This window comes from Prionailurus viverrinus, chromosome A1 (genome assembly GCF_022837055.1).
Source record: "Prionailurus viverrinus isolate Anna chromosome A1, UM_Priviv_1.0, whole genome shotgun sequence".
NCBI classification, from domain to species: Eukaryota; Metazoa; Chordata; class Mammalia; order Carnivora; family Felidae; genus Prionailurus; species Prionailurus viverrinus.
This window is the reverse complement of record NC_062561.1, coordinates 212,350,897-212,363,071: the sequence shown is the minus strand read 5'-3', so window position 1 is coordinate 212,363,071 and position 12,175 is coordinate 212,350,897. Positions and strand designations below refer to the sequence as shown.

The window sequence follows — 12,175 nt, the reverse complement described above, 5'->3', positions numbered from 1 at the left end:
TAATCACTACATTAGTTCATTCTGAATATTTAGCTTAGGATCAAGCATGTCCTGGGCTCTTTCAAAAACTTCACACTACTTGATGCCAGAAAGCGCTAAAATCTCCCAAGTTGACCAGAAGGAGCAATTTCTTCAGCTGCCTCTTTCACAGCCTGCTCCTGAAACAGTTCCTCAGAGATGTCACCTCAAAGTCCATCTTTTTTCTCTTGTGGAGAAGTGAAATGTTTTCTCAGAGCAATGCAAGAGTTCCCATGGCTGCTTCTTCCTCACATGTACAATGTCTTTATTTTCTAAAACAAACAATAAATGCTATCTGCTACTTTTTTTTTTTTTAGCTGAGATTGTTGGCTGCTGTGATTTGACATTTGGATTCATAGATTTACTTTTGGCTGTTCCTAGCAATTACTTTTTAAATACACACAAATTTGGCCAAGGTTCCAATTACTAGTTATGTAATTACACACCCAATTATTAACTCTGTGGAGGCCTGACAAGCAGATATAGAGAAATCATAATCATTGCCCTCAAGAAACCCACATCTAGGAAAATGAATATTTATTCAAGTAAATATCATGTAGCTTTCTTCAGCCTTTAATTGGAATGAGACAGCAGATGGATGGTTACAGGGCAGACTGATTGATAAATAAAGGACAAACAGTATGTTAAGTCTATTAACCCATATACAATCCAAAGCAAACTCTAAGAACACATTTGAGTAAAAATATAATAAGAATTTTAAAAAAGGATCTAAAAAGTTATGCCACATAATTTTCATAAGTTCTTAATTGTACTAAATCTTAATAAATAGGGTTAAACTTCGTCTTTGATCCTCCTAAGGCTTTGCTGGCTACACAATTTCTGCTCAGTGCCTCTTAGTGACAGAACACAACTGAAGGTTAAGCCCCTGCTAATAAAATCACCAGGATTTCAGTGTGTAATCTAAAAAAAATTACTCTGTATAGTGCTTCTTAGCATATCATTTGAAATTTAGCAGATATCAACTACATGTCAGGATGATGAGCACATGGACAGAGAGGAGTATAATAGGATATTCACGAGCTCAGAGTTCATCTGGGAGCAGCAAATGTACAAAAAATGAACTATAATACAATGTGATCTACACTACACACGTGCAATTATTACTTCATTAAACATGAATTAACTGTGCTTTTATACCTCTTTAATGCTTCTGTCTGTATAAGAATTGATGACTATTTAGTTGCTACATACAATAATGTGTCCTTGCCTTTTGAATAAGACAGTAAGTTCTATTTAAACTGAATACATTAATAACTTATAATATTTAAAATAATTATTGATAATATTAAAACTTGTTATTTATTGGCAGGTAACAAGATATATCTTGTTCCATTCTACTGTTGTATTCTGTTTATTTTGTAAAGAGACATGCAGATGAGAATTGATTATTTGATTCTTATATACATAAAAATGTGTCTTTTACTTTTTTTTAAACATACTTTTATTTATTTATTTTAATGTTTATTTTTGAGAGAGAGAGGGAGAGAGAGAGAGAGAGAGGAGAGAGAGAGAGAGAATGTGAGCGGGGGAGGGCCAGAGACAGAGGGAGACAGAATCCGAAGCAGGCTTTAGGCTCTGAGCCTGATGCGAGCACAGAGCCTGATGCAAGCCTCAAACTCATGAACTGGGAGATCATGACCTGAGCCAAAGTCAGACGCTTAACTGGCTGAGTCACCCAGGCACCCCTGTATCTTTTACTTTTAAAGATAACTTTTGAATGAATCTATAAATTCTGTACTAAGCCACCATTGTCCTGCTAAACTGTGTGTGTTTGCTTTCTGTTAGTAAGACCACTAGGCTCTTCCTGATCCTTTAGGTTTGGACATGAGGTGGGACAAGAAGCGAAGTAGGTCTTCTTACTTGGGTCTCCAGAACTTGGGCAAGAGGCTAGGTCAGTCTTGTGGGTGCAAGTGTGGCATGATGAGCAAGTCAATTTTCAGCTGCTAAGCTTCCAGTTAGAGCAGGGCCACTGCTCTAAGCATTCAGAAAGTTAGTGGGAGTTCATAGAGCAACTTGCGTTTGCATAGGGGAGTAGTGGATCGAGCTATCCATGGAAGGACTCTCAGTGTCCTGACATTGGAAGATCTGGCTGACTTTTAAGGAGGTATGCCTTCCCTGACACTTTGGCTATCAATATGGTACTTACTCTTAACTCAAAACAGGGGAGGCAAGAGGCCTAGAGCCAGCAGGCAGAAGAGGGAAAGAAAATCCAATCTCTGGGCTCAGTGAAGATCATGATAAGTGAAAGAACAAATAGGCGATAGGCCTAGAAAGAAGGCTATGCTAAGGCTATGCTGAAGACCTCCCAACATAGAGTCCAGAAATACAGCGAATGGAATCTAACTATAAGCCATAGGTGTCACAATGTTCTAAGATTTGCTTTAATGCTTGTATTAATAAGTTAACCGAGCACTGAAGGGAGCCTTTTCCCCGAGGTCTTCCTCCATAGTTGCAAGTAGCAGCATGTGGTTACACTGTTTTTCTAAATCCCAATAAAAACTGTTGTCCTTAGTGCCTCCAAGCCTTCTTCAGATACAGCAGGCCAGACAACTACTGATTTATTAAACACATATTCGGATGATGACTACATTAAAAAAATCCAAAAGCGCCTTGAGGAGGATGCTTTTGCACGAGAGCAAAGGGAGAAAAGACGGCGGAGGCTGTTAATGGACCAGTTAATAGCCCACGAAGCACAAGAGGTAAGATATTTAGATATTCCTTGAATAATAGTGATGGAAACTTTGCAAAAATGTAGTCTTTTATGCATACATTTGTGTATCTTATTTATTTAGTATCTGTTACTCTGAATCAAATGTCAACAGAAAAACTTCACATCATCACAGCAAATACACTCGGGGAAAAAAAATCTGTGCAAAACAATCACTGAAGAATCTAAAATCTGGTGATGGTTATACAATATCGTGAATGTGCTTTTTACCACTGAATTGTACCCTTAAAAATATTTGAGATGGTAATTTTTATGTATATTTTCCCACATTTAAAAAATACTGACAAAAAAGAAATCTAAAATCTACGTCAACGACGTGTATCTAGTGCTACTTTTGTAGGTAAGAGGGAGCTTTTTCCCAGTTCTTTTGAGGTATAATTGACAAATAAATATTGTATATACTTAATGTGTACAATGTGATGATTTGATATATGTATACCTTGTGAAATTATTGCCATAATGAAACTAATTGGCATATCCATCACCTCACATAATTTTTTGTGTGTTTGGTGAGAACACTTAAGATCTACATTTATAAATTCAACTTTTTAGATTGACATATAAGTGGGATTATGCAGTATTTATCTTTCTATGCTTGACTTATTTCACTTAGCATAATGCCTTCCAGGTTCATCCATGTTGTCACAAATGGCAGAGTTTCCTTCTTTTTTAAGGCTTAATAATGTGCCCATTGTGTATATATACTAATTTTTCTTTATCCGTTTATCCATCAGTGGAATCTTAGGTTTTTCTATATCTTGGCTATTGGGAATAGTGCTACAACGAACACGGGGATGCAGACATCTCTTTGAGACAGTGATTTAATTTCCTTTGGATATATGCCCAGAAGTGGGATTGCTGGGTCGAATGGTAGTTCTATTCATAATTTTTTGAGGAACAAACCATATTATATTCCATAAAGGCTACACCAATTTACATTCTCAGCATCAGTTTCCAAGGGTTCCCTTTTCTCCACAGACTTGCCAGCACTTGTTATCTCTTGTGTGTGTGTGTGTTTATTTTTTAATGTAATAGCCACTCCAACAGATGTAAAGTGATATCTCGTTATAGTTTTAATTTGCATTTCCCTGGTAATTAGTGATGTTGAGCACCTTCTCGTATACCTATTGGCCATTTGTTTGCCTTCTTTTGAGAAATGTCTGTTCAGGTCCTTTGCCCATTTTTAAATTGGTTTATTTGGGGTTTTGCTATTAAGTTGTTTGAGTTCCTTATATATTTTGGATATTAGCTAAAGATACATTTGCAAATACTTTTTCCCATTCTGTAGGTTACATCTTCACTCTGCTGATGGTCTCCTTTACTATGTAGAAACTTTTCATGAAATTAGATGTATTTCCACTTATATATGTTTGCTTTTGTTGCCTGTGTTTTTGGGGTCATATTAAAAAAAAGCAAAAACAAAAACAAAAATCAAACAAATAAACAAAAAATATTGTCTAGACCAATGTCAAGATTTTTCCTCTATAGTTTCTTCTAGTAGTTTTATAATTTCAGGTCTTATGTGTACGTCTTTAATCCATTTTGAGTTGATTCTTGTATACAGTGTGAGATAAGGGTACATTTTCATTCTTCTGCATGTGGACATCCAGTTTTTCCAGCACCATTTGTTGAAGACGCTGTCTTTACCCACTAGGTAGCCCTGGCACTTTTGTTGAAGATCAGCTGACTGTAGAAGTATGGAGTTATTTCTGGACTCAATTCTATTCCATTGGTCTATATGTCTGCTTTTATGACAGTACCATACTGTTTTGAATACTATAACTTTGTAATATATTTTGAAATCAGGCAGTGTGATGCCTACAGTTCTGTTCTTCCTGCTCAAGAATGTTTTGCCTATTCAGTGTTTTCTGTGGTTCCATATGAATTTTAGTAGTGCTTTTTTTTTAATTTCTGTGAAAAATGCTATTGGAAATTTGATAGGGATTTTATTGAATCTGTAGGTGACTTTAAATATTATGGACATGTTAGCATTACTGATTCTTCCAATCTCATGAACATGAGATATCTTTCCATCTATTTGTGTATTCCTCAATTCCACCAATGTGTATTTCACCAATTGTGTATTTCACCAATGTTTTGTAGTTTTTAGTGCACAGACCTTTTACTTCCTTGGTTGAATTTATTCATAAATAATTATTTTTGATGCTATAATGAATGGGATTACTTTCCTCATCTCTTTTTCAGATTATCCATTGTATATAGGAACACAACAGATATTCATATGTTGATTTTGTATCCTAAAACTTTAGTGAATATGTTTTTTAGTTCTGACAGATATTTTTTTGTTGCTGTTGTTGGAGTCTTTAGAGTTTTCTTTTTTTTTTAAATATAGTTGAGAGAGAGGTGGGGGGTGAGAGGCAGAGGGAGAGAGACAGAGAGAGAGAATGAGAGAGAGAGAGAATCCCAAGCAAACTTGACACTAAGCACGGAGTGTGATGCAAGGCTTGATCCCACAACCATGAGATCATGAACTGAGCTGAAATGAGGAGTCAGAGGCTCTACTGACTGAGCCACTCAGGTGCCCCTAGAGTTTTCTGTATATAAGTTCATATCATATGCAAACAGACAGAGATTTGTTCAGGGATCCAGCCACCTAAAAGACATTAAAGGAAGTTAGTGCTCTGGATATTTCCATCAAGGGAACTGTTTCTTCTCAGTGTTGGGGAAAGATGCTATTCCTACAGCCAGGCTGGGGTATGCAGCAAGGAACCTCCATTCCTACCGCCTCCTTTAGTGAAGTGTCATGTCCCAACCTCCCTGCACAGTGGACACTAGGGTCACTGTTTCACAGTGGTGGAATGTGAAATTCCCATGTGCAACGTGGCATGTTTTTTTTTTATCCATACTTCTGTCTTCCAAAGAGAAAATGGCATTTGTCAGGGCTAGAATTTCCTCTGCTTCCCTCAAGTACCTACTGCTTTTGGGGAGCATGTCATGAATCTGTTGTCAGCCCTGGATGCTTTTATTTTGGCTCCAATTGTACTTCATCTACCAGAAATGCCTCTGAATATCTTCTCTAGCTTCCAAGTTGTGGCAGTGTCCCCCTGGGGTTTGTATACTCTGTTTTAGTTGGGCTTGTGAAGGGAGAGCCAGAGATCTGTGCTCAAGTTGTTATCTTGCCTAGTGATTTATAAACAAATGTGATTATATGAATGAGAAATGATGAGATTTAGGGTTAGAAATATCACTTTGAGTTTTTTGGAGGATGAGTTTTGGAGAAGGATTGGGGAGGGGGAGGCATGGTAAAGGAAGGGCTGACATTGTTTAAGGTAGGGGCAGTGCCAATAGGTATAGAATGGAGTAGGGCTGATATAAAAACATACATAGGAGTTAAAATAGACCACTTCATTGAAAATTGGAGATTAGGAATGATAAGAGCAGATTGAACTTAGGATGGTCCTAGCATTTTAGGTCACAGAGTCATAGTTTTATTTGGTTATCAACAGAGATGGGGAAATACTGGGGGAGCACCAGGACTGAAGGAAAGGTGATGAGTTTAGTATAGGCATTTAAGTGGAGACTATGAACCCAGTTTGTCTCCCAACTGGTTCTGTGGTCTTCTGGCTAGCATCTTGATTGGTTCTTGGAATTCACTCCAACTCAACTGTGTCTACCTTCCCCAAACCTTTTCTGTATTGTTTACTTGAAACTGGCATTTGAACATCAGACTCTTCCCCCACTTCTTAACCCAAATACGCTTGAATATTTAGCTTCAAGGTCTTTCTGACAATATCCCATTCCTCCAAAAGAGCTGCTTGGGCACCTTTGGATAACTGAACCATGGCATGGACCAGTGTAAACTTGTAGCTCCAGCTCCTGGGGGAGGCAGAGGGCCTGGTAATTAAATTGAGGGTATTTCGGATAGTAATTCTGTCTAAATCTTCCACAAGTATAATTAAAAGAGAAAGGTGGGGGTGCCTGAGTGGCTCATTCAGTTAAACATTGGACTTTGGCTTAGGTCATGATCTCATGGTTCATGAGTTCAAGCCCTGCTTTGGGCTCTGTGCTGACAGCTCAGAGCCTGGAGCTTACAGCCTGCTTTGGATTCTGTACTTTCTCTCTTTCCACCCCTTCCCAGCTCACACTCTGTATCCCTCTCTCTCTCAAAAATAAGTAAACATTAAGAAATATTTAAAAAAGAGAGAAATGTGACTTCTATTATTTTTTATTTTATCCATTGCAGATATAAGATATTTCATCTGTGTTACAGGACAAATGGACATCTGTAGGCTGCACTGAGCACCTAATGTGTTCCACATTCCAGTGAAATTCTTGGAAAAGTCTATTTCTAAAATATGAACTACTTGTACAATGGAACAAAAAATAAATCTTTTCCATTCAACTTTTGAGAGCAGGTCTTAATACACTTGATGATTCTTCATACTAAAGCTTCATATCCATAATAGTGACTCAGAATTCAACAATAATTTCCTTTTCTTTTTCCCTTTCTAACCATAATGTGTTATCACCCAAGCAGTAATCAAAACAGTTCTGACCAATCCAGTTTCTTCTTTACAAGTGTCAGAATGACCAGATCTCATTTATACAACTAAATTGCCTTGCCATATAAACAACCAAATATAGAATATACTCTATATTAATTATAGAACTTACTTGGAATAATAAATCAAGGTCATATTTTTTAAAAATACGGCTGTGACTTTGCCTTATGTATCCCAAACCACCCCAAAATGTAGTAGGCTGTTTGAGCTGGGCTCAGCTATGCTGTCCTTTTGCTGGTCTCAGCTGGCATCTCCTACCTGTCTTTCATCAGCTGGTGGGTTGGCTGGAGCTTCATCAGGTCCAGCAGGGAAGACTGGTGCCTCTCTCTATATGGTCTCTCATTTTCTAACAGACCAGAAAATGTGATGACAGTCGTGGGGTCACAAGACAATTAAGAAAATTAGACCCCAAGTTTTTGTTTGTTTTGTTTGGCTAATGTCCCATTGGTCGATTCAAGTTCAATGGGTACCCCATACCTCATATTTAAGGAGTGGAGAAATAGATTCTTCTTTTTGATAAGAATATCTGCGGGATACCATTGCAAGGATGTGGAGGAAGAAAACTGAAGAATTTGGGGCCATTTTTACATGCTGCCTCAGCTCCACTACTGGATCTCAAAAGGAAACAAATGATTAACATTAAAGTTTCTAGAATTTTATAATTAGATTAGATATGTTTCAAAGTTGTTCACAATTTAATTTTTTATCTTCTATGTGGCACTAACAAAAAATTTCATACTTATTTTCGGTTGACATTTTATTTCATCTACATTTTTATATAATTCCCAGGTTCAGGTTTTGGAATTTACCACAGAACATTATTGTTATTTGCATCTAGATTTTGAAAACATATACAGTATTTCTCCCATTTCATAGTGGCAGAGATCATTTGAAACAATGTCATTAATGATGCCAGATTTTCTTCTTAAATAATTGGATTGTTCAGTGTTAAATGGAGAGTGTTATGCAAAGTGAAATAAGTCATACAGAGAAAGACAGATACCATATATTTTCACTCTTATGTGGATCTTGAGAAACTTAACAGAAGACCATGGGGGAGGGGAAGGAAAAGAGAGAGAGAGAGAGAGAGAGAGAGAGAGAGAGAGAGCGCCAAACCATTAGAGACTCTTAAAAACAGAATAAACTGAGGGTTGATGGGGAGTGGGAAGGAGGGGAGGGTGGGTGATGGGCATTGAGGAGGGCACCTGTTGGGAGGAGCACTGGGTGTTGTACGGAAACCAATTTGACAATAAATTTCATATTTAAGACAAGTGGGCAACTCCAATATTTAGGTATTCCTTTATATCTTCCCCCTTGGGAACTCCTCCTTCCACATGATGTCTCTATTTAGGCAGAATGAGAGCATGAAGGGGTGTTGTAGACTCTGGGTCTAAAGTTCTCTCTTGTCTAGCAAAAGAGCAGGATGCAGGATTGAAAGCGAGAGATGGCTAACGTCCAGAAAAAGACAAGAGCCCAGAATAAGGGTCCTTGTCCCATATTTATTCAGATCAGAAGGCTTACAAGCATGATGGGTATGTACAAAGAGACAAAGAAATTGTGAACATTAACTTGGGGACGTGAGGGAAAAGGGGGGTTTTGAAGATATACAGTGTTTGGAGTTTGGGTCAATATAAAACAAAATCCGGGTACCAGGAAGTGGGAGGAAGGTTGTTTACAGTAGACATGAGGCAGCACCTCTGTTCATCTTTGCCAGCCTGGGGATGAGGCAGGTAGGGGGAATAACCTCAGGGTTGACAAGGTACCTTTTCTTTTGTTAACCATCTCTGCTCTGGGCTGCTTTGCCTGCAGCGCAGCTGTCTATAGTCCACCAATTTACCTAACCTGGCCTATCCTCCTGTGAAAGCAGCTTTTCTGCTATAGTACTAAACTGGGGGTGCTTCCATCCTGAACGTCTAATATTGTTTATTTCATATACCTATGTATTGGGCATGTTTGTGCCATTCCAATTTTAGGCCTTTGCCTCTCCCTCTCTATTCTGAGGGCCCTGCACCCCCTCTCTATTTAGGGGTGCCTTTGCACCTCCCTATTCCTGGCACCTTTGCAACTCCCTCTTCTTGAGGTGCCTTTGCATCCCCCTATTCTTGGGGTGCCAATCTGGTTTACCCAAACTCGGGTGTGAACATTTTATGACTTTGTATTTCTGTATGCCTTGTTAACTCATTGGTGTAAGCCCGGGGGTTTCCTAAGCTTATACCCCACAAAGGGGCTTTGGAGATCATCTTCCACCAAAATCCCGCATTTCACCTGTCAAAAATAGGCCCTGAAAATCCAAGTTACTTGTCCAAGACCACACCACCAGTTAATAGCACAACTGGGGTGGCAATGGCTTCTGATTCCCGGTTTAATGTTCTTTACCACTGTTCACTTACTGACTCGCCTTCTGTTCTCTTGAAATAGACACGAGAACCAAGAGAATACATCTAGCTTCTCTTTCAGATTACAACCAGTGAGATTTTATAAGATAAGCAGGTCATTTTCCCTTAGATTGTCCTCCAGCCTTCCCATTCCATCAGATTGTGGCTTTTCCTCACTCATGCATTGAGATGTCCACACTGGCAACTAACTAGATCTGCCATCTTCAGCCAAAGCTTGTATTTGTTTTTACAACTAATATTTCACATCTGAAAACTTGCTTATAAATTATGAATCCTATCCCTTGTTTATAAAATCTTGAAAACAGTCACTAAATTTATTTTTCTTTGGATTTTAAACAAAGTAAGAATTCATTTAAAGTAATTATGACTTGCAAGATCATGATGCTTCCAGATACCAAAATTGTACATACGATATTTGATGGAAATTTTCATTTTTATAACTTGATTTTTGCCATATTCAAATTTAAATCAAATGGCAGAAATTGGTGCTGATGAATACCATGCCTTTTAGATATTATTTATGCATAGGCTTCTTAGCCCAATGGGAAATTTGGACATGGCCTTGGCAAATAATTGGCTCCTCCAATGGTGTTTTCAGGAGGCATTTCGGGAAGAGCAGCTGATTAACCGGCTGATGCGGCAGTCCCAGCAGGAACGCAGGATCGCTGTGCAGCTCATGCATGTTCGGCATGAAAAGGAAGTTTTATGGCAAAACAGAATTTTCAGAGAAAAACAGTATGAGGAGAGACGACTTAAAGATTTCCAGGATGCTCTTGATCGAGAAGCGGTAAACAATAGCTCCCTTAAAAATATTTCTCAAGTTACTTTTGATTTTTTCCACCAAGTCAAGGTAAACAAAGCTGTATATAGAGACAATTTTTTATACGATCTCTCTCTCTTATTTCCCCATTTTTATTTTTTTGTAACTACATTGACAGCACATAGAGATTCTACATATTACACTCTCCCTTTAGTCTTGATTTCACAAATATTTGATGTTCACCACCCATCTTTATGTTCACATCTCTCTGGTTGCTTTGCTTGCCTGAAACTCATTCTCTAGTACATTTCTCAAGAAGGGGTCAGGGAACAATATTCCCTATATATTGTATTGGGTATTATGTATGGTATACTGATAACAGTAGATGTCTTTTATCCTGATTGTCAGTTTTGCTGTATATAAAATCCTTAGTTCACATTTTCTTTCCTTGAATTTATTAAATACATTATTCTATTTTCTTTTGGTAAAAGTGTTACCATCAAAAAGATTAATGATAATCTAATTTTCAATTGTATCATTACTCTCTTTTTCTGGATGCATACAGAATTCATTTTTCTTTACAGTATGCTAAGTTTACTAGAATGGTATTGGTGTTTCTTATTCTAGGTGAATATTCTCAGTCAGTGAGAGCACTTTTAAGCTGCCTCCTTTTAATAAGACACCATAAGTCTTTACTAAATGATTCCTTTCTTTCTGAAAAAACAAGATTATATCAAGTCCATATTGTATTATTCCTTCCTCCAAAACAAACCATTTATCCAGGGTACTCTGGTTGATTGTATTTGAGAATAGTACACAGATACCAAGATCCAGATGATAGGTGTGCTCTTGGTTACTATGGTATTGTGTCTAGGTCCTTTTATAGCTCCGGAAATCAAAATATCTAATCTTTCAATTATTTAATACATTAATATTTTTCCTTATCTTTATGTATATATAATGGCTCTAATAATCAAAATCAATCTGTTCTATCAATGGATTGTATAGATTAATTCTTGCCTATTTTCTATTGGAGATATTCCAAATTTATTCAATCTGTTGGTCTAGATTTGACTGGAGAAATTCAAAATTCATGTCAGTGGCATTTTCAATAGCCTGTCTTTACTGCCATAAAATATTCACAAAACTAGGCTGAACAGAAGAGAAAACCTTACAAAAAATAGGAAGGGAATGCTTTATTTATCAGTCTCATGGTTTCCACGATGATATTCCACAAAAATGAAATATAGCTTTTGCCAAAATTTTGCGATTTTTAGAAATACTGTTTGGAGAGTCAGGGAAATGGTGCTTTTGCCTTTGTAGAACAGACATAGCTGAAATGTTAGGGGTAGGGGTGAAGAACCATATACCTCTATGAATTTGAGCCGCAGGGACACTGATCTCAAGTGTCCTCTTAAAGAGCTGAATTATCTGGATAACGGTTTCATCCCTCTTTTTTTTTTTATAAGAGTAAACTTGAATGGATTGAATGGCATTTGCTTGCATTAGAAATAGCGTTTCACTAATCTTCCTAAGTGCCTGTTGAAAAATATGTTTGCTTCAAGCCCAGATAATTAAGTGCAGAATAGTAAAGCCTTTATAGTAGGACTGATCCCACTGTGATGAGAAGGATTCCCTCCTTGTTTCTTTACCTGGCCTTGAATTAACTTCAGAGGATTGGAATGCTCAGGCCTGCTAGAGCCTCAGAGACCAGAACTGTGAGGTTCTG

General features: G+C 37.6%; 1 protein-coding gene across 1 annotated transcript in view; it reads left to right on the top strand.

Annotated features, from left to right (window-relative positions):
- The window catches only part of SPEF2 (sperm flagellar 2), a 189,066-nt gene that overhangs the window by 27,697 nt on the left and 149,194 nt on the right, over window positions 1-12,175 (top strand). Inside the window, exons 7-8 of the mRNA XM_047876214.1 lie at window positions 2,552-2,738; window positions 10,285-10,473. Of these exons, the coding sequence (XP_047732170.1) occupies window positions 2,552-2,738; window positions 10,285-10,473 (376 nt within the window). The remainder of the gene's footprint in view (window positions 1-2,551; window positions 2,739-10,284; window positions 10,474-12,175) is intronic.